The sequence below is a fragment of the Chiloscyllium punctatum genome, chromosome 6 (genome assembly GCF_047496795.1).
Source record: "Chiloscyllium punctatum isolate Juve2018m chromosome 6, sChiPun1.3, whole genome shotgun sequence".
Classification (NCBI taxonomy): Eukaryota; Metazoa; Chordata; class Chondrichthyes; order Orectolobiformes; family Hemiscylliidae; genus Chiloscyllium; species Chiloscyllium punctatum.
The window spans coordinates 59,421,514-59,445,036 of record NC_092744.1 but is presented as its reverse complement, the minus strand read 5'-3'; the positions used below and the strand labels follow the sequence as shown (position 1 = coordinate 59,445,036).

The 23,523-nt window shown below is 38.5% G+C and overlaps 1 protein-coding gene across 2 annotated transcripts in view; it reads left to right on the top strand.

Annotated features, from left to right (window-relative positions):
- The first annotated feature begins 1,021 nt into the window (after positions 1-1,021).
- gfm1 (G elongation factor, mitochondrial 1) overlaps positions 1,022-23,523 on the top strand; it is a 45,036-nt gene continuing 22,534 nt past the window's right edge. Inside the window, exons 1-11 of one of the 2 annotated variants that reach the window (XM_072572739.1) lie at positions 1,022-1,158; positions 3,738-3,890; positions 7,556-7,688; positions 11,264-11,468; positions 12,710-12,826; positions 14,594-14,744; positions 15,094-15,248; positions 15,928-16,012; positions 17,601-17,738; positions 19,071-19,172; positions 22,951-23,007. In XM_072572739.1, the coding sequence (XP_072428840.1) occupies positions 1,096-1,158; positions 3,738-3,890; positions 7,556-7,688; positions 11,264-11,468; positions 12,710-12,826; positions 14,594-14,744; positions 15,094-15,248; positions 15,928-16,012; positions 17,601-17,738; positions 19,071-19,172; positions 22,951-23,007 (1,359 nt within the window). In that variant the 5' untranslated portion in view covers positions 1,022-1,095. The remainder of the gene's footprint in view (positions 1,159-3,737; positions 3,891-7,555; positions 7,689-11,263; positions 11,469-12,709; positions 12,827-14,593; positions 14,745-15,093; positions 15,249-15,927; positions 16,013-17,600; positions 17,739-19,070; positions 19,173-22,950; positions 23,008-23,523) is intronic. The other variant, XM_072572740.1, reaches the window with a different exon arrangement.

The window sequence follows — 23,523 nt, the reverse complement described above, 5'->3', positions numbered from 1 at the left end:
GTAAGAGAGTAGAGATTTAAAAAAGACATGAGTTTTTTTTATACAGAGGGTGGTTTCCATGTGGAATGTACCTCCTGAGGAAGTTGTGGATGCCGGTACAATTACAACATTTAAAAAATATTTCAATAGATACATAAATAGGAAAGGTTTGGTGGGATATGGGCCAGGACCAGGGAGGTGGGACTAGTTGGTTTGAGATTATGTTGGGCATGGACTAGTTGGATTGAAGGATCTGTTTCCATGCTGTATGACTCCATGACTGAATGTCATAAACACAGTTATGGAAAGTTGTATTGTCAGAACAAATGTTATTAAGATGGAAAAACTGGGAGAATGGAATTGAGGGCCGAAAGTAACCAAAATGGTCGAAGAAATAGTGAATTTTGATTAATTTGCAATCAAACTAGAAATTGTAACAGAGAAGATCAGGGAAGGGAAACTAAGAATCGGTAAAGGTGAGAGAAAGTTCAAAATTGGAAGCAAAGTTGGCGTCAATCTCTCGGTTCTGGATTAGTGGTGCTGGAAGAGCACAGCAGTTCAGGCAGCATCCAAGTAGTTTCGAAATCGACGTTTCGGGCAAAAGTCCTCTTGGTTGCAGTAAAGGAAGAAACAGTCATCAGGGCTGTGGAAGAAATGATGAGAAAAGGGGTGCTCTGTATACAAACGGCTTTTGCCCGAAACGTCGATTTTCCTGCTCCTCAGATGCTGCCTGACCTGCTGTGCTATTCCAGCACCACTCTAATCTAGACTCTGATTTCCAGCATCTGCAGTCCTCACTTTTGCCTATACAAACAGGACAGTCGTCTGGTCACCAGGGGGCGTGCACGGGCAGAGAATTGAGTAGGGAGAGAGTAGTCCTCCGGACACCAGGCGGCGGTCAGTGCGGTCAGGGAGGTTAGTCCTCCGGCCGCTAGGAGGCGGACAGGGGGGAGTTTTCCGGCCACTAGAAGGTGGGTAGTGCGGAGAGTGAAATTAGTCCTCCGGTCAGTAGAGGGCGGATAGTGGGGAGTCTCTGGGCGTTCGGACCCGGTGGTGGTCGATCTTCACGGTGTCGCTGTCCTTTTCCCCGGGAGCCGGCGAGTGTGAGCGCGAGCGATGTCCCTGATCCAGGCGGCTGTGAGACTACGGCGGAGGCCGGGATCCTGTGGTGTCCGGCAGGTGAGCCGTACTTCCCGGAGCACGGAGGCGGTCAGAGTGGGGAGATATGAGCTGTCCTTCACCGAGAGGTTCATCAATAAATCACCTACGCCCCCCCCCCCCCCCCCGGCTCCTAACTCCAACCTTCGATCTTGGCCAGTTTTATTCCTTGTGCTTGCAGCATCCCACCCTTGCTCAGGATAAGCTGATTCTTTCCGATACAGCTTGTCTTCGTATTGTTACGGTGCAAAAAAAGTTGCCCTTCGGCCCATCGCGTCGCTGCCAGCTCTCCAAAACAGCATCTTTGTTTAGTGTCATTCTCCTCCCCACCCATTTCCCTCCCCCAATCCCCCTTCCAGCAAGTCCCCCCCCCCCAACTTCCTCCAAGCCCCTTCCCTCCCCCAAGTCCCCTCCTCCCCAATCCCCCCTTCCACCAAGCTTCCCCTCCACTTCCCCCCGCCCCCCCCCCCCCCAGGCTCACCCCCACTCTGCACTTTGTGTTTCTATTTAAGTAATCACCCTCTTGAATGCCCCAACCCAAAAAAGCACTTACGTCACCCACGGACTGGTGAGTCTGTGGAATTCTCTGCCACAGAAAACCGTTCAGGCCAAAACCTTGAATGCTTTCAAAAAGGAGTTGGACACAATTCTTAGGGATAAGAGAATTAAACACTGTGGGATGAAAGTGGGAACAGGGTACTGAGCAAACAGATCAATGATTATGTTGAATGATGGAGCAGGCTTGATGGACTGAAATACTTATTCTGACCCCCATTTTCAATGATCTTGCGTCAATGCTTCCAAGTCGTGTATCTAAACCATAACTACTTGCTGTGTATGAATAAGTTTGTTTTTTTCTCACTTTACGTTTGCTGCTTTTGCAAAACAAAACTGTTCCTTCCTGGTTCTCGATTCTTTTACATACAGGAACAGTTTCTCTCTATCAACTCTATCTTGGCCCACCTTGATTTAGAAAACAAATCAAGTTTTAACTTAGCCTTCTATGCTTCAAGAAGAACAGTCCCATGTTCTCCAATCTATCTTCATAACTGATGTTTCTCATCCCCAGAACCACTGTTGTAAAGTGCACTTTTGCCAATGCACTCTCATCCTTCCAAAAGTGTGACACCCAGAAACGTACACAACGGTCCAGCTGAGGTTGGACTATTAGGTGAATTCATCATAGCTATCAAATTTCCTCCCTAAACTTCACTACTGCTCCATTAGTTTGAGGTGCTCCTTAAAAATTTTGATCACGTCCCTGAATATCATATCTGTTGTGATGCCCAGAGCTGCTCACAGTAAGTGTTATAAATTTAATGATGTTCTTTGGTGCAGACTATTTTATGCATGTATATTTTTTGAGAATACTTTTTGTTGATAAGTTCGATTGGTGAAATCACTGCTGGCCTGCAGTTTGATCGTTGCACTGGTCATAATTTGAGGATCATTGATCCATCTCAAGAAGACCCACTTGGTTCAGGCACTTTTTGAAAATAATCTTGAGAAGTATCAGTTTGTTGTGTATGGTTGTTTTTATGTTAACTAGCTTTTAGTCAAATAATACTTTGTTTCTCTTGACATTTCTTTTGGCTTTCTCAATTCAAAATGGGATTGCATAACCTTAACTTTTTTGAAACAGAAGTGAATGGTACAAACTCCATGGGTACTGCCTGACTCTGCTGGAATCATAATGGTTGTCCTGTGCAATGGTTTGTAGAATAACTGGCATTCACTTTCAACTTCAATTTCACTAAGTACTACTTTGGGTAACAAAATGAGATCTGTACATCAATGTTCAAATGAAAAGATCCTGGAGGATGTATTTTAACAGTTAAATCTCAGGTGCTTAACATAAATTATTTAGATTGGATTCCCTACAGTGTGGAACAGGCCCTTCAGCCCAACTAGTCCAATAGAAATCTGACTAATGCACCTAACTCTATGGGCAATTTAGCATGGCCAATCCACCTGACCCGCACACCTTTGGGCTGTGGGAGGAAACCAGAGCACCCAAAGGAAACCTATGCAGACATGGGGAGAACATGCCAGCTCCACACAGACAGTCAGCCGAGGCTGGAATCGAACCTGGGACCCTGGTGCTGTGAGGCAGCAGTGCTAACCACTGGGCCACCTTGCCCTAGAGACTTACAGCCCGGAAGTAGGTCCTTCGGCTCCACTTATCCCACGCCAACTACATTTCCTAAACTGAGGCTCATCCCATTCGCCTATGTTTGGGCCATATCCCTTTACATCTTTTCTATCCATGTATCTGTACCTCTTCTAAATGTTATAATTGTCCTTGCTTTTACCATTTCCTCTGGCAGAATGTTCCATATGTGCACCACCTTCTGTGTGAAAAAGTTGCCCCTCTAGTCTCTCAAATCTTTCCCCTCTCACCTTAAACCTATCCCTGCTAGTTATGGCGAATGTTTTAATTGCGAAGTTGGACTTGCCTATTGATCTATGAATTCCAAACTGTATTATCAGCTCATAAGGCAAAAACACTTGAACAGGGAAAAACAGAATCATTGAAAGAAAATGCAACATCAATCTTGCTGTTCAATAACAATCAATATTTCTCTAATATTTCCTTGCAGCTTATTATATACATCTGTCGACGATGTTCATCTGGAATATTACCGAACAAAATGATTCGGAATATAGGAATTTCTGCGCACATTGACTCTGGAAAAACAACACTAACGGAAAGAGTTCTATATTATACAGGAAGAATAGCAGAAATGCATGAGGTACTGTTAATTTTATTTGGAAGTTTTATGTAATAATAATCTGGTTCCAGAGATTTCAAGAATAAAGTTGCAATTAATTTGGCATGAATGTGAATATAGTGTATATGGAAGGTATTTTTAGAATTGCATATCTCCAGAAACAATATTACAAGCTTCACTTCAAACAAGCTGTAAGTTACAGATGTTTACTTAATTATAAAACCATAAATAAATACTGAAGTTTGCAACCTTTCCCTTCTGTGATCTGATTTTAGATATTTTTAACCAACCTGTTAAGAGATGATGTGAAACATCTCTGGGGCAGATGGGGTACGGACATCTGATCCATGATATCATGTCATTACTCTGTCCAAGATTACTGAATCTGTAATTCTCACAGCACCATTCAAATTTATCAATTAGAAGTGTTGACCTGAACCACCTCATTTTAAAAAAGACTTTAGATTATCATAAATGAAAAGAGAAAATGCTGGAAATATTTAGCAGACAGGCAGAATCTACAGAGCGAGAAACAAATTAAGATTTCAGGTTGATGACCTTTCCTCAAAACCAAAAAAAAGTTAGAGGGTAAGAACATTGACCTGAAATGCCAACTCTGTATCTCTCCTAACCTGCAGAGTATTTCAGCATTGTGTTTTTGTGTAATACTTTCCGGATCTACTGTGTTTTTCTCTTTAATTTTTTTAAATAATTGCTAACAAGCTGTCAAGTGCAAGAGGTCAGAAACATGGTATGAACTGAATAAAAAGATGTCAGGTTTTGCTGTATAATGTACAGAAAAGTTTTAAACTGACTGGGAGATCATGGTCATATGCATTTGTTACGAAGTGGTCAGTGACAAACAGTAACAGGTGATTTTGTAGTGGTTGAGTCGGTTTCCAAACAATATTATTCATTGTGAAGCAAACTGTAAAATTGCAGATTATCGTTCTTCAGAAGTTTCTTAGGTGCTAGCCTGATGTTTGACCAAAGAACCAAATTTACTCCACATCCATTTTTATAATAATCCACATGAGAAGGGTACCAGGATAACAGTAGTTCACACTCCATTTGGAAACCAACCAAATGCCTGATTTTATCCTGCTTCAACTCCATTTACAAGGGCTGTTGTGGTGTCGTGGTAGTATCCTTGCTACACAGTCATGACATATAGGCTTGGTGCAGGAAAAAGAAAATGCTGTTGTTATGGCCTTGTCATTATTTAGATTTGTTTCTGTTTACTAAATTCCCTGTTATAGTACCCTTCGTATGTAGCCACAGTCTATTAATTTGCCATAGGAACAAAGACGATGAGAGAAAAAGTCTTTTCATATAGCAAGTAGTTAGGCTATGGAATGCACCACTTAAAATTATGTTGGAGGCAGTGTAATTGAAGAGAGTTTCTTGGTCAGATTGTCCGATGGGCTGAGAAGTGGCAGATGGAGTTTAATTTAGATAAATGAGAGGTGCTGCATTTTGGGAAAGCAAATCTTAGCAGGACTTATACACTTAATGGTAAGGTCCTGGGAGTGTTGCTGAACATAGACCTTGGAATGCAGGTTCATAGCTCCTTGAAAGTGGAGTCGCAGGTAGATAGGATAGTGAAGAAGGCGTTTGGTATGCTTTCCTTTATTGGTCAGAGTATTGAGTATAGGAGTTGGGAGGTGATGTTGCGGCTGTACAAGACATTGGTTAGGCTACTTTTGGAATATAGTGTGCAAATCTGGTCTCCTTCCTGTCGGAAAGATGTTGTGAAACTTGAAAGGGTTCAGAAAAGGTTTACAAGGATTTTGCCAGGGTTGGAGGATTTAAGCTATAGGAAAAGGTTGAATTGGCTGGGCTGTTTTCCCATGGAGCGTCGGACTAGACAAAGTCTCTTCCCTGGGGTGGGGAAGTCCAGAACTAGACAGCATAGGTTTAGGGTGAGAGGGGAAAGATATAAAAGAGACCTGAGGGGCAATTTTTTCATGCAGAGAGTGGTACGTGTATGGAATGAGCTGCCAGAGGAAGTGATGGAGGCCAGTACGATTGCAACATTTAAAAGGCATATGGATGGGTATATGAATAGGAAAGGTTTGGAAGGATATGGGCCAGGTGCTAGCAGGTGGGACTAGATTGGTTTGAGATGTCTGGTCGGCATGGATGAAGGGTCTGTTTCCATGCTGTACATCTCTACGACTCTATTAGATGAATATCTGGATAGAAATAATACACGAGGTAAAAGTACGAAATTGTTACTAGTAATGATGTTCACTAGTAATGATGTTCTTCGAAGAGCCAGCATAGACATGATGTGCCAAATAGCCTCCTTCTGCATCCTTCTGTATAAAATGATCAGGAATGCATATTTTTTCCAGTGTAACGCAAACTTCACAAGTACCTTGGATAAAGTCACTAACTTATAATTGACACAGTAGTACCTAATCTTTTTTTTGGAAACAGTAAGACAATTAAACCAGAAAGTAGCTTTGCCCCAAGTGTGTAAGATTTGTGAATAGCTTTATTTTTGCTCCTTGGAATTTTTGCTTTCTGCCCAATCTGTTCTGGATAATGAGAAAAAATTGGTAGTTCAATTCAAGACTTCTTTTTTTGGAGAAGCAAAACTGCAGATTAATCCCCATTTATTTACAGGTGCACAAATCTCTGTTACATAACTGCTCAACCTCTAGCGAGTTTTGAGAAGATTTGTAGCTCAGGTTGATGTAGGTTTGCTCGCTGAGCTAGAAGGTTCATTTTCAGACGTTTCATCACCATACTAGGTAACATTATCAGTGAGCATCCAGTTGAAGCACTGGTGGCATGGCCCGCTTTCTATTTATGTGCTTAGGTTTCCTTGGGTTGGTGACATCATTTCCTGTTATTTTTCTCAGGGGGTGCTAAATGGGATCCAAGTCAATGTGTTTGTTGATAGAGTTCTAGTTGGAATGCCATACTTCTAGGAATTCTTGTGTGTCTCTCTGTTTGGCTTGTCCTAGGATGGATGTGTTGTCCCAGTTGTAGTGGTGCCCTTCCTAATCTGCATGTATGGATAATAATGAGAGTGGGTCGTCTCTTTTTGTGGCTAGTTGGTGTTATGTATCCTGGTGGCTAGTTTTCTGCCTGTTTGTCCAATGTAGTGTTTGTTACAGTTCTTGCACGGTATTTTGTAAATGACATTAGTTTTGCTCGTTGTCTGTATAGGGTCTTGCAAATTCATTAGCTGCTGTTTTAGTATGTTGGTGGGTTTGTGGGCTACCACAATGCCAAGGGGTCTGCGTAGTCTGGCAGTCATTTCCGAGATGTCTTTGATGTCCAACCACTGCCTCACAACAAATCGACTCAAGTGGTCAGGAGAATGCTGTACATAGGCTTGCCTTAGTGAAAAGTTCCCTGTCAGCTGGTGAATTGTGATTACCTTGATGTGGAAGAGTACACCTACTTTCTTGAAACATTTAATGAGCGCTGCACGAGTTTTTTTTAAAATAAGTATCCATGATAACTAATCAATCTCTTTGCTTGCTAAAACCACACTTCATTCTGAGGAAATCTCAGGAGTTCAGTGTCAGAGTGGAACTGAACTTAAATCATTAGGTTGTTGGTGCAGCCAAAATCTAATCATTAGTTTGGAATGAAGATCATTTAGGTTGCATTCTTTAATTCACTAACTTTTCTTCGTGAAAAAGATGTATGCTACTTTTAATTGACAGGTGAAAGGAAAAGACGGTGTGGGTGCCATAATGGATTCTATGGAATTAGAACGACAGCGAGGAATCACTATCCAGTCAGCAGCTACGTACACTGTATGGAATAAAAGGAATATCAATATAATTGATACACCAGGTAACGTGTGAGGCAAAGATTGATAGCCTTCAAATGATGAAATTGGAGCAGATTTGAATAAATTGGAAAGAGGGACAAAAAGCAGTTGTTAACAGGTGGCACATTGGTTAGCACTGCTCCCTTCCAGTACCAGAGACCCATGTTCAAATCCAATCTTGGGTGACTGTCTGTGTAGAGTTTGCACGTTCTTCCCGTGTCGGTGTCCACTGAGTGCTCTGGTTTCCTCCCACAGTCCAAAGATGTGCAGACTAGATGGATTGACCATGCTAAATTTGCCCCATAGTGTCCAGGGATGTGTTGGCTAGGTGGATTAGCCATAGTAAGCACAGGGTCAAGTTTGCTGAAGCTTTAGGCTTTAAGTCTATTTCATAAAATGTTTCCTATTATCCTTCCATGTTATTGTTGTTTCTCCCTCAGAGTGTATATGTGGAGAAATCCAGGGAGCGAAGACTGTTGGCAGGGAGGAACAGACAAGAGAATGATTGGACCTTAGTGAACGAGGGGATAGTAGGATGAAAGGGGAAGGTGAGTGGGGGTTGAGCGAAGAGATAATGTGGGTGAGTGTAGTAGGGGAGTAGTTGGGAAGATGATTACGTATTTTGGGGAGAAACGTGCTGCTTATACTGTATATGTTTGGATGAAGGGGAGTAGATTTCTCCGTCTTTATCATGATAATATGCTGATAGTTTAGCTGAGAACTACCAGTCTACATAAAATCAGACATATTTACAAAGTACTTTAAAATACAGTTTCTATATTTATGGTGGCTTATTTTATGTTGATATATAATATGCAAGGTTTAATAATATACCAATTATTCCTATACTGTTGCAGATGGATTTTAGTTTAGATAAATGCAAAGTTGTGCATTTTGTTAAAACAAACAAGGGCAAGACTAATACAGTTTATGGTCAGGTCCTGGACATGTTGTCAAACAAAAATACCGAAAGGTTCAAGTACATAGTTCCTTGAAAATTATGTCACAGTTAGACAGTGATGAAGAAGGCATTTGGTACACATGTCTTCATTGGTCAGACCATTGAGTATAGGAGTTGAGATGTCATGTTGCAACTGTACTGGGTGTTGCTGAGGCCACTTTTGGAGTCCTGTGTACAGTTCTGCTCACCCTGAAATAGGAAGGATATTACTAAATTGGAGGGGGTGCATAAAAGATTTACAAGGATGTTACCACATCTGGAGAGTTTGACTTGTATGGAGAGGCTGGAACATTTTTACTTGGAGGATAGGAGATTGAGGACTCACTTAATCGAGGTTTATAAAATCATGAGGGGCATAGATGAGGTGAAGAGTAAAGTCCTTTTCCCAAGCATAGGGGGAGTTCAAAACTAGAGGGTATAATTTCAAGGTAAGAGCAGGAAGATTTAAAAGGGACAGGAGGGGCAACTTTTTCACACAGGTTGGTTCATATGTGGAATGAACTGTCAGAGAAAGTGGCATTTGCAGGTCCAGTCACAACATTTTAAACACAGATTTTGGAGAAGATTTGTTGCTCATGTTATTGATCAGGATGTAAGTTTGATGTCTGAGCTGGTAGATTTGTTCTCAGATGTTTCATCACCATGCGAGGTAACATCATCAGTGAGTCTCCGGTGAAACGTTGGTGTTCTGCACCATTGTTATTTATCTGTTTTGGTTTGTTGTAGTTGATATCATTTCCAGTTCTGTTTCTGAGAGGTTAGTAAATGGAATCCAAATCTAAATGTTTGTTAATGGAGTCCAGGTTTAAATGCCAGGTCTCTAGGAATTCCTGTCCGTGTCTTTGTTTAGCCTGTCCCAGGATGGATGTATTGTCCCAGTCGAACTGGTGTCCTCCTTAGTCTATGTGTGAGAATACTTGTCTCTTTTGGTAGCTAGTTTCCTGCCTCTCTGTCCCCAGTGTAATGTTTGTTGCAGTGAAGAAACATTGCATTGGACAAACGGGCAGGAAACAAGACACCAGGATATATGAGCACCAACTATCACTGGTATCCTTGCACACAGATGAAGAGGGACACCAGTTCGACTGGGACAGCACATCCATCCTGGGACAGGCTAAACAAAGACATGCATTGGAATTCCTAAAGACCTGGCATTTGGGTCTCCATTAACAAACATTTAGATTTGGACCCCATTCACCAACCTCTCAGAAACAGAACTGGGAATGATATCACCTACAACAAACAGAGACAGATAAATAGCAAGTGGTGCAGAACACCAACATTTCACCTGAAACTCTCTGATGATGTTACCTAGCACGGTGATGAACAAATCTACCAGATCAGCGAGCACATTTACAACCTGATTTAAAAGACCTTTGAACAGGTACATGAATAGGAAAGATTTAGAGGAATATTGGCCAAATGCAGACAAATAGATCTAGTTTGGCTTGGGAAACCCGGTCGGTATGGATGAGTCGGACCGAAAAGTCTGATTCCGTGCTGTATGATTCTATGAGTTTCTCTTCCACATTCCCCCAATCTAAACTGGAGCATCATTCATGGTATTGTCCACTAGAATGTCAGTGGTGCATTCTGGAAATAGTGCTCTGCAATCTTACTGAAGTCCTCTTGTTAGCCATATCAACAATGCATGCCCTGAAATACTGCAGGGTTGAATCCCAGGTTATAAGGAGCCAGGCTAGGAGAAGAGAAGAATTGGAGAAATTTCAAGCTCATGGTTGCTTGTCGATTATATCAAGTGGTAATGTTAGAGATCATTGCTTTTAGTTTTGTATATTTGTATTACTAAGAACATAGCTGCTCTATTTCCATTTGTTTCAAGAAATAGAAAATGTTCTCAAAATATGATTAGTTTTTTTTGTGGATACAAGCCAGTCAAAAAGGTGTGTGGGGTCATTGTGATGTATGTTTTGCACATATGATATGTGTGGATGTGCACTAGATGACAGATTTATTTTATGGATGTATTATTATATGAAGAAAAGTAAGTGATGTACTTTTAAATCTATGCACACATTATGTAAATATATGCCTGAATTTTATGTATGAGCCTATATATTGCTGTGTGAAATTAGTTATCATATCACCATGCTTCCTGTAATTGATTGTTGAAGCAGTCAGTTCTTAGTTTGCGACTGCATTAACGAGAGGACTTTTGTTCCTTAAAGTTATATGATTTTGTTTTGTCTGCAGTACTTTCCAACGTAGGTTTAAATTAGAGTGCAAGTCATTGATCATAAAGCACTTTAATACATCGTGAAGATGTATTCAGGTGCTATATATATGTTCACTTGTGCTTCAAATTTATATGCGCGTTAGAAAATGAATTACTAGCTGTCAGGAAAAGCTTAATGGTTTTTGGATAGCGAATCTCTTCTACCAGTTGCAACACTTGCAACATAACTAATTTATTGTACCCCAACTCTTGTTGAATGTCTTTTTTTTCCAAGTAAGTATTTTAATAAATTGATTCTTGAATTTCTATATTTGATTTTTGTAAGTTATATATCAATTTACTTCCAGCATCATACAGAATGTTAAAAATGATGTACTCCAGGAAACAAAGTTAATGTTCTTGTCTATTAATCACACTATTGTTTGCTGCTTTTTTTACAGGGCATGTTGACTTTACAATTGAGGTGGAGCGTGCACTAAGAGTCTTAGATGGAGCTGTTTTGGTTTTGTGTTCTGTCGGTGGAGTTCAGTGCCAGACAATGACTGTGAATAGACAGATGAAACGTTACAATGTTCCATTTCTTACATTCATAAATAAACTGGATAGGTTGGGTGCTAATCCTAATCGAGCTATTCAGCAATTAAGGTTTGTTTTATGACATCAAACAAAAATTGACAAACTGACTATTTTGATTTGTTACATTGTGATTTTTTTTTCATGTGCACACTAATATTTTCTACATCCTGCTTCGATAGTAATTCTTAGGTTTTCAAGCAATAATTTGGGCATCAAGAAGCGCAGGTGTTGTGTTCTGGGGTTTATGGGCAAAAGAAATTCTTCATTGTAGTGTGCTATCTCATGCACAAGCTTAGGCTGTAGGTTTGAGAACTCTGTTTTTAACACATCATTTCACTATTTTCCAAATAAAGATACAGTCCCAGAGGACCATAGATCTGATTTCTCATTAGAGAAAGAGACAGACAACTGATGGTAAGTATAACTTGAGGATCACCATACCTTGTACAAAGTTGAGACCTCCATGGTAAACTCAGCCAGTGCAGTTGCTTCATGCTGGATCACAAACCAGTCGACTGAGCTAGCTGACTCCTGAGATGGCAGGAGTGGTGTAGTTAGTTGTACTGCTGGAAAGAGAGCTGAACTACACAGATTCTGTTTAGGTCACTGAGGATTTGGGAGCAGCTGGATAATTCTGTAGTGTTAGAACTCAGGAATGCATAGACAGTTAAGTTCCTTTATTCCAGAACAATGAAGCTTTGCTCCATTTCAATTCCACTTATTGAGAAACAACTGGAATATTGTACGCAGTTCTGATACCCATATTTAAGGAAGGAACTATTTGCCTGAGAAGTGGTACAGCAGAAGTACAGTAGATTGGTTCCGAGGATGAGAAAGGCTGAATGAGTTGAACCTATACTCTGGACTTTAGAAGAGTAAGATGTGATCTCATTGAAATATAAAAGATTGTGAAAGGTCTTGACAGGGTGAATACAGATCATTTGTCCTGGCTGTGGAATCTAGAACAAAGACATAGCCTCAGCACAGGGTCCGATTCATTCAAGACTGACATGAGAAAATTTCATTTTGAAGATTGAGAATCTTTGCAGTTCTCTATCTGAGTGTGCTGTGGATTCATTTTCATATATGCTCAAGGCAGGGCTAAATTGCTTTTTTAAATATCTCACAAAATCATGGAATATGGGGAGTGGATGAGAAAGTAGAGTTGATGTATAAGATCAGTAGTCACCATCATCATATTGAATAGTGGAGCAGAATCGAGTTCCATCTTGTCTATTCCTGTGCTAATTTCTCACATTAATTGTTAACAAGATTGCAAAAATGAAAATAAATTTATTTTTGAATTGCAGATCAAAACTCAATCATAATACAGCCTTTATTCAAATTCCGATCGGCCTCGAAGGAAACCTTAAGGGAATTATTGATCTCCTAGAGGAGCGTGCAATTTACTTTGAAGGCCAATTTGGGTAAGAGCATTTTACAAATATGCAAGAGAATCCTTATGTTACATATGTAACCACTAGAGATTTATACTAACATAAAATTCTGTATAAATACAGGAACAGAAGAAATAATATGTTTCATAAAATTACGTTTCCTGAATAAACTGCCTTTATTTTTTCGGGCCATTAGATATTTAGCAGCCTTCTTCACTTCATTGGGCAAATGGTGTTTTTTTTTAACCTCAGCGTGAGGTTTATTATTCCTTGAAGAAACTTAAATTAAGATTCAAATGCTTATCCAAAATTAAATGATGTGGACCAGGCTAACTATCGAGTACTGCCTAACATATTTGCAATAACCCCTTTGCTTTTGTATGTTTCTTATTTTAAAAATCAAGAATCCCAAAAATATAATAACTTTTCTACTCTCTTTAAAATTATACCATAAATGGTAGACTTTTTATTTGAATACTTATTCCTCTGGGTTCAACTTCAGTGGTCCCTCCCATGCAGATTTTGAATCTCATATTGTTAGAACTTCACACTTACTCTTCAAATTGTGATAATTTATTTGCATGTTATGGGATGATAATGAAAATTCCTTGATATGTGTACTAGCTAATGTAAGTTTTAATACATTAGGCACTTTTCCTACATTCTGAAAGGTTGATGGATGAACCTTGTGCTGGAATATAAATCAATTTTATACATTTTTCATATGAAAATGAATAAAGTGCCAATTGGTGTTTTACAACTTTCTTTTAAGTCAACAAAAAAAGCCAAGGGTGTCTCTCAATTCCTATTGTCTTGCTCTTTTAATTTAGTATGCTTTATAATTGAGGCTTCTTTTAGTGAGAAATTTTAGTAAGAGGCCCCCTTAAGAAATTTTGTAGATTGATCCCAGACTCTGTGGGCACTTGTTCCTTAAATGCAAAGGAAAGCTGGTCTTCTTACAGCTTTGAATACTAAAGTGTGCTGTCAATGAAGATTGTTGCAGCCTTTCTAGGTGTTTATAACAAATCAATAGTTGTGTGTTTATGAGAGAAATCTGGTTGATGGATCTTTTCAGTCAAAGTCAATATGATGAAAAAATATGATTGACTTTATTGCAAGCTTTTGTAGTATTCCATATAGTCAAGTCCAAATCGTTCATGCAGAAAAAAAAGAATAATGAAATAATCCTAACATTGATCACCAGGAGATGCACTGTTTGCATCCCTCTATTCTGGAAAAACATCTATTGATATAACTTTTTGTTCTTTAGCTAACACCTTGGTTCTCCTGGAACGTTTTCTCCTTAAGGCTATGTCTAATTTTTTGGACAGATTTTTTTATTTTATACTTTACCAGACAACTTTTGAAAATTCTCATAGTAACCTCTGCATTCACTTTATCAAAGCAGTCAATCATTTCCTCAATACATTGTCAAACATGGCTTGTTTTTTTACAAGTCTGTGATGACCATTAGTGAGTACTAATGTTTTTTTGTATTTTATGCCTTGTAGATCCTTGCACACTACTTTAGTCACCCTGTTCCTCCTCCTTAACCATAGTTGTTATTTCTTAACTCTCCAGTTCTAGGATATAACATCTAAATTGGAGACAATTTGAAGGATAACAATCCAATCATGTGCTATTTCTGAACTGTGTATTGATGTGATAGGTTAACATTTTGTTTGGAAGCTTTAATTTAAATTTTAAATTCAAACTATTTACTAAATGTTTTCAACTGAAAATGACATACATTTGTTTTATTTTGATTCTAAATGAGCATCTTCCTTGTTTGTACAGCCAGAATGTGAAATATGATGACATTCCTGCTGAACATCGTGCGGAAGCTGCAGATCAACGTCAGGAACTGATTGAGTGTGTAGCCAATGTAGATGAACTGTTGGGTGAAATGTTTCTGGAAGAGAAAATCCCTACAGTTCTGGATTTAAAGGTGAGTTTTTAATATTAAAAAGGCAAATTTCAAGGAATGCAAACATTTGCTTTTTAGAGATTACTTATTACTGGTACAACATAAGTATTTAAGAAGGAAATGGGAAAATAATTCTGATGCTAAAGCATTTCACATTTGAAACATTTAATTATCTTATTTTTCAGCAAATTTATATGTTTGTTTGTTAGGAAAGATATGGAGCTAAGATATTGAAAACAAAGCAACTTTTAAAAAAATACTAAATGTGTTCTGATTCTACTTTAAAAGAATATTTTGATGGAAAATTTTATTTGCCGGTGGCTGTATTTTTTGGTGTGAATACTTATTTTTCTTCCCACACCCTTTTTAGGCTGCTATCAGGAGAGCAACTATCAGCAGATTATTCTCACCTGTACTAGTAGGAAGTGCTCTGAAAAATAAAGGTGTACAACCACTGTTGGATGCTATTCTAGACTATCTACCAGACCCAAGTGAGGTCTCAAATTATGCTATTGTTAATCAAGAGTAAGTCCTTTCGATTCAGTGTTTATTGATTTTGAATTCACTGTACATTCATGTAACTTATGAATAAGTGGTCATGTTTTTATTGTTATTTTGTCCTTAACTATTGGTAAAGGCAGATGTCAGCAGGTCTTAAGTATCATAGAACATCCATTGAATAGGAATCTATAATTCAGTTGACCCAGCAAGCAGTGGTGTTCGCAGAAAGCAAGGCTTCCTCTGAGTTTCAAGTTTGGACTCCTAAACATAAATTTCAGTTTATTGTTAGGATTGATAAAAACAGCTTGAGGACAACTTTGAAAAGGTATTAAAATATTTTAGTATCAATTTGCACGTTTGTAACATTTTCAGCACAGAAAATTATCCCAAACGTTTCATGGCATGATGATCAAAATATTACTGGTGAAGGCGGTATGTAGGAGAGGTGTACAGTGAAGGCTACGAAATTGGGGAGGAACTAGGAAGGAATTTAAATACAGATTTGAATCTTAAACTTAATGCATTGTAGGTACTAAAAACAAATGTAGATCAATAAGGACAGCAAAATTGATTCATCAAGTTTGGATCAGGGATCTCATGTGAGCAGCTAAAGTTTTGGGTGCACTGATGTTTACATCAATTTATTCGCTAGTAAGTCTGAAATCAAAATGACAGATTTTATTTGCTGCTTTGTTTTCTTCAGGAATTCTGAGGACAAAACTAAAGTTCTAATGGACCCCAAAAGAGATGCCTCTCAACCATTTGTTGGCTTGGCCTTTAAACTGGAGGTATTTCTAGAATTTACAGTTCATTAAACATTCAAGTCCAGAAGGTGTTACAAGTTTAATGCTCTTGTTATTACTCAAACTAACAAGGTGCAGAAAAGCACTTTTTGAAAATCATATAAATTTAGCAGACAGTGATAACCATATTGACAATAATTGTGTGTAATTAATAGACCTACTGCAACACTTTGTAAGCTCACTTAAAGAACTGAAAATATCGTATAGTTCTTGGAATTGAGGATTTTTATAAGCTGATAAGGCCTCATTATTCCTTAGCTATCTCTGCTAATTCCCATTAATTTATTTAAGTCGTGCCTTGTGAGAATCCACAACTTTATCAAAAGTTAGTTGTTATCCCAAATCAAAACTGTTTTTGTCAAGAATAATACCAAAAATTTGTTCACCTTTATTGAAAATGTTATTTAATTCATTCAATTAGGGATGTTGCAAAGTGATTACTGAACACGTTTGCAGACACTAGTTATCCAAACTGTCCAAAAACTGTACATGCTCACTGCTGACTATTTCTCAAAGTGCATGCTGCAATGAATTATAAAAATGAATATAGAAGTCCTAATTATAAAACTTAATTTTTCTTAGACAATATAGTCTTCCATTCATTTTCTTTTCCTTTTTAGATATTTGATACGTATTTTAATTCTTTGTTGAAATAAATTTGAGAGTTGGCATGCTCGTTTGCCTGCTCCTGGGTGTCAACAAGCATAGCGTTGCTGAACAAAGTTTACCTTCAGCAATGTCACCGCTGAACCTCATTCCAAACAAGATATGCCCTTGAAAGAGTTAGTATTAAATTATAACTTGAATTCATGTCAAACATCTGTCCTGATGGCATATTAAATTGCCATAAAGATGTTCAGTTTGCCTGAATGTTTGATAAATGTGTGGTAGTTCTCAAGAATGAACAAGGCAACCTGTTGCTGAACCTCTTTCAGCTAAATGTCTGATAGAATTTTAATTCCCACTAATCAGCATTCATTCACAATAAAGCCAACCTATATTCCGTTTTCATTCTATTAACAGAAGCTTACTTAACCGGCAAGCACTAAAGGTTTATATATGTTGTGAATATTTAAAGGAACTGAAGGGAGCACAGTTATGATGAAAGTGAGAAATGTAATTGACTGCAATGCAACACAAAGAATTGCAGACATCAGTGAGGAAAAGGGGCTAGCATTTGCAAAAGTCAGAAAATAATTTTGCATTTATTAGGCATGTTCATATGAATTATCTGAAGTTTAGAAATATGAATGGATGAAATTTTAACTCAATCAACATCCATTGATTTGTACAGAATTAAAATTCCGCCTTCTGTGAGAGAAATTACTGAATTATCAACATTGAAAAGATTATAATTTCAGCTTCTGAAATAATGAAAACTGTAACCGAAACACACACACTCTATAAAGCTAGCTTAAACTTGAATGAAGGTATTTTTAACTCCCGACCTTTACGAACAGCATAATTTCAAATTAATAATCTCAATACTGCATACAGTATGTTGCATTAGAGAGTGATACTAATGAAAAGGTGGGCTAAAGTCAACTTAATTAGCTTTCCTTTAACTTTGCAGGCTGGCCGATATGGGCAGTTGACTTATATTCGAGTTTATCAAGGTATGCTAAAGAAGAGTGAAAACATTTATAATACACGAACAGGCAAGAAGATTAGAGTACAGCGTTTAGTCCGAATGCATGCTGATCAGATGGAGGTAAGGTTTTTAACCTGATACATTTTATTTTGTCTCCTCTTCCCATCTATCCTGATATAAGCAATGTGAGTGGATATTCTGATATCCAGTGTCTGTCTGTTTGTCTGTACGAATTATTTTGTGTTAAAAATAATAATAGGATGTTAGAAATCGGATATGTTCTGCAGGCTGATGGCTAAGCCAGTCTTCCCAGGTATGTAGCAATAGGGGCATTGTTTGGAAAGTTGGGAAAATCATGTTAGATCAGCAGTAAGGAGATTCCAGATGTCGAGAGCAAGAAGTCCCATTTTCCAGCCTAATGCTAAACAGTCACATGGGAATTCTTGCTCGTGAGCAACGAAGAGGCCTATTTGCAATTAATAACAGATATTCACATCTTTATATTATCTTGTGTTATTAATGTATAGTTTCCCAATCTCTCATTCACCAATAGAAAATGGATGGCAACAATTCCTGACATGAAAGTCAGGTAGTAACTTGGTGACTCTAGTTTGCTGCTTACTCTTCCGGATGTCCAACAGTCACCAGAATCTCATGGCATACTTAACAGATATTAATGATAGGTTCTGTCCTCCTCCCTCCCCCAAATCCTCTGGGACCTTCTGGTCCCTGATCACAAAGTGGAGTGCCGATTGTCCTCCTATCCAACTTGTTGGAAACAATGAGGAAACTGACAGGAACCCATGTTTGTTCTTGAGGTTTAAACTATTGTGGATATATAGTGCCTACTATATTATATATTGCGTGTGTATATGTGAATTTAGGTGCTTTTCTTAAAGTAAGGGTTGATAATGATAGATTACATTTGAGTTTAAGCTCATCTTATAACCATGTGACAAATTAAATAGTGATGGCTGATTCATTGTTCAGCTAGGAAACTGAACTAAAGTCAGTTAATCATCATATGTTCACTACAGTGCATTGCTAGTGGATTGCTTTCATTGATTTGGAGATAATGATTAAAAACTGTACAGTCATTAAAGTTAGTTGGATTTTGTTTCTGCATGCAAATGCTAATAATATTTACAAGTTCTTGTATTAGGATAGATACTACAAAGCTAAAAAAAGTTGGAACTGTTTCATAAGTAATGTTTCCAGCAATGCAGCTTTCTCCTGTTGTGACAAAATTTAGTTGAAATTGCATGCATATACCCATTGTGGGCTTTAATCCCGCAACTTTCCAAATCAGCCAAACTTAGTGTGTTACGGACATTGTACTTAAAATGGATGAGTAGTTAGCTATTTCACTAAACTTTATTTGAGGCAAAGAGACTTTGGTGAGTACTTTTTAAGAATGCCAATTTGCATGATTATTTTATTTGTCTTCCATAGGACGTTGAGGAGGTTTATGCTGGTGACATTTGTGCTCTATTTGGCATTGATTGTGCCAGTGGTGATACATTCACGGCAAGAACAAGCTGTAACCTTTCAATGGTAGGGAAGAAACTTAAAATTTTCAAGCATTGATAGTTTCTTCTACAGTTCCTCTAGAGAATATCTCTTGTCTCTGAAATCCTATTACAACTGAGCAACATAAATGTTCGTGTGAAAATGTGGGACCTTGAGTCATTTATGAGATCTAATACCTTTCATCATGGATCACTCTGTGGTTGGATCTATATTACCTATTAGGGTCCCTATTGGCTGACATGGATCAGTGCTTGGCAATAATTCCAAAGAGGATTGGATGGTACATGGAGGTTCTTCTCATTTACCAGGAGCACTGTCCTGTCCTGTGTTCAGTCTACCTTCCTTTTTTTCAGTTACTCCCTCATAAAGATTGCCTGTGTCTCATCAATCTCCTTTCAGATTTTCTCAGTATCCTTCTTGGTGATTCATTTGTTTTGAGTTCATTCTGTTGGTTTGAGAACTCATATTGACCTAAGTCTGCAGAGGTTATGTCACCCATGTAATCTTCTTTTGTGAATGCTTTCACAAAATATTATTTTCAGTTTTCTATCCATCCTCAATTTGAACCTTGTTTGCACTATTTATGGTTCTCTGATTTTCTGTGACAAACCTTTTGTTGAAGTATTAGAATTCACGCCTATCCATTTTATGATAGAGTTTCTTCCCTTCAAATCTGCTGGAGCTCACGTTTCGCTGTTTTTGCAATTTAGAGTTTCTTGTTTAGAGTTTCTTAACCACTCATCTGGTTGATGATCTTATGCCTCTGTTAAATCTTTCTGGGACCTGGTTCCCTTCTTGCACCTACCATATCCAGTTTGTGCTTTCCAGTTGTTAACTCAGTGTTCCATAAAATTTGCCTTTGTTCCTGTATGGTTTTGGTGCAGCCTTTCCTCCTGTGTCAGTCATTTTTCCACTGAATTTATTCCCAGTTTAAAATGAAAGCTTTATTACGTATGCCATTAATATCAATGGAAGTAATGTTTTTGCTACTATTGGTCTGTTTGTTTGTAAATACAGAGGAACTTTGATTATCGGAACAAGATGGGCGGGCAGTATTTCATTCACATAATTGATTATTCGGTTAATTGATTCAATGCCTCTCCTCTGGGGCTCGGGGTTTTGTGAAGTTTCCTTTTTCCTCACTCTGCCTGCCTTGTTCCCTCTCTCTGTCTCAGGGTTTGTTTCTGAGCAGAAACCCACTTGTGTGTAAGAGCCCTGCAGCATTGCTGAAGCCTCCTGCATCCCCCCCCAATCATTTCAGTGGGATCAACACAGTGAGTACTTGCTAAGTCTACTCCCCGTTCAGGAGACTAGGCAACAGCACACTGCGTGTGAGCCCCTGCCCCTAACCCGGCCCCCATCTGCCATTCAATCCAGTCCCGCCCCTCTGCCCCACCCCTAATTCACCCCAACCCCACTCACCCCAACCACTCTGTCTGCCCCTGCCCATCCCCAACCCCTTCCAGCTCTGCCCCCAACTCCACCTGCCCGCCTACCCCGTCCAACCTCACACCCCCCCCCCCCCCCCCCCCCCCCCCCCACCCCACCATCGGTCCCCCTTACCCATCCAACCCCAACCCTTGTCTGCCCCCACCCCGCCCCTCATATGCCCCCAGCTGACTCCCTTCCCTGACCGTCAGACTCCCGACCCACCTCCAGGGCAGCCGGACTGGACACCAACTCTAAGACTGCAGTTGCGTTTGGGGGCAAGGAGGTGGTGAGTCTCAAAGTAGCACATGTGAGAATGTGCACACACAGACACACAAAACGTTTTGTGACAACATTTTGACAAGTTCTACCTTTGCCTTCAGGCCAATCTTGGAAAGATTATCTGAGGAAGTGGGGTGTAGGGTATACCCCTGTGTAGAACACCATGGAAAGTGTGGAGGGAGAGAAAGAGAGAGGGCGGGTGATCAGTCATTTGGAGACGGTGGCTGGCTGGCCTCCCATTGATGTCCAGGACTGTTTTCTGCAGCATTTCAGTAAGCTGAGTTCACTTTTAATCATTGTAAACAAAAGATACGATCAGTGTTGGAAACACCTCTTTGATGCAATGTTTCTATCAGGACCTTGAGAGCATCTTCAGATAATCCAAAATTCGGATAATTGATATTTGGATAATCAAGGTTCCTCTGTAATACATTTCAAAAACTAATGGACAGATTTCAACAATATTTGGTAGATGGGGTAGGGTCCAAAGGAGAACTGACTAGTTTTAGTCAAAGATATAGATTGGAATCCTGGAGTTTTTAAACTGATCAATCCGCTACTGTTGGGAGAGAGGGTAACTCAATTTTTTTCCCTTTGGAATGTTGTGATTTGTCATTATTCTGGCCCAATTTGTCATAGCTGTCAAAATATGAATAGTATTTTCAGATGTGTAGACAATTAATATACCCTAAACAGGTAAAGAAAATGATTGAAAAGGTTAATGGAATATATCTTTATATCTAAAGGACTGGAGTATTCGGACAAAAGTTATGCTGCAGCTATACAAAACCCTGGTTAGATCCTACCTGGAGTACTGTGAACAGATCTGAGCACCACACTTTAGGAAAGGTATATTAGCCTTGAGGGAATATTATATAGATTTGTCAGAATGAGACCTGGACTTCAGGAGTTAGATTATAAGGAGCGATTATACAAATTAGACCTCTTTTCTCCAGAATTTAGAAGGTTAAGGGTAACCTGATTGAATCGTCAAGATATGAACTGGAAAATACAGGATAGACAAAAGTAAACTATTTCCACTGGTTGGAAATTCTAGAATTAGGAAGCATTGTCTAAAAATTAGGACCGGATTGTACAAGAGAGATGTAAGGAAGCACTTCTACACACAATGGGTGGTAGAGGTTTCAAATTTCCACAAACATTAGTTGGTGCTCGTTCAGTTATTATTTTTCTGACATAGATAATTTTTTCTTAATTGGTGTTAAGAGATGTAGGCCAAAGGCAGGTATATGTAATTAGGCCACAGGTCAGCCATGATTTTATTGAATGGTAGAACAGACTTGAGGGCCTAACTGGTTTCCCACTGGTCCTATGTTTGAGCTGGTTATTGGATGCGGATTGACATGAAATTTCTGCAGTGAGATAGAAGTGCTTAATAAGCTTTCTCTTTTCAGCTTTGGAGCTAGAGTATCAAGTAGGCAGGGTAAAATGTGAAGGAAGAACTGCACAGTTGTAATAATGTAGAGGTTACATAGTGTGACAAAGGTATGACTTTAGTGAGTGTCTTTGTCAAATGTTTGTTGAACTAGCAAGTTGGAGCACATTAATTCTGTTTCAATTCAAAGCTTCAGTTGGGGAAGTTTGAAAGAATTACGTTACATAAATGTTAATTTGTGATAATTTTAGCATCAAACAATTTCCGCACATGTATTTGAAAAGTACATTTCTACAATTCATTTACTAATTTGGAATTTGGAAAAATCACCGGATGGTTTACAAAATATGGTGGGAAAAAGAAAATAAATGTAGTTACTGTCTCCCACATTCTTCTAGTAAGCTAGCCCTACAGCAGACAAATTGAACAAGTATACTTTTATCAACAAGGGAACCCAGTACTATATTGCACAGTAGATTTCATATTCTCCTGAACTTGAAGACTGTATGATATATCTGGAAGGGCTTCACCAATGATCAGTGGGCACAAAACTAAGTTTGATATTTTTAAGTCATGCTATTTTAAAATGATAACTCTTAAGTATAGTAATGTAATTGAATAATACAGAACTATAAGAATCTGATATCTGAATAGTTTATATTAATAGTAATTATTCTATTTTTAAATGTTACACAGGAATCTATTCATGTCCCTGAACCTGTAATATCGGTGGCAATAAAACCTGTCAACAAGGTCTGTAAAATTGGGAGAAAGGAATTGTGCTATTTAAACTTTGTAGGTTCGATCTTTCTTAAAGAATATGCTTGATGTAAATTGGAAATTCAGGCTTGAGTCTCTACCCTGCATAATGTTTGTATTCTGATTCTAAATGAAAGGTGATTTATTTTTCTCTCACTGTGCTTTTATTGAAGCATGCGTTTTTTTCCAGGGTTAGTTACATACTATAAAATGAAAGTCAGATGTAGCAGAAATAAATCAAAATATGCAGAAAATGTAGAAGAGCTTGAAATCAGATACAAGTGCTAACATATTGTGAAATTAGAGCTATGATATGAAAATTCAGGAATGAAAATGTGAATTTGTGACCTATTTTCTTTATATGAATGAAATAATGATTTAATTTGAAGTACTCTTGCAGTTATTGGATCCAGTTGTTGTGATGAAATAAATATACTTATTTAAATATTTAGGTCTGTCAAATGTATTTAGTATCCGAAAGATCATTACAATTAATATTTGTACATATTC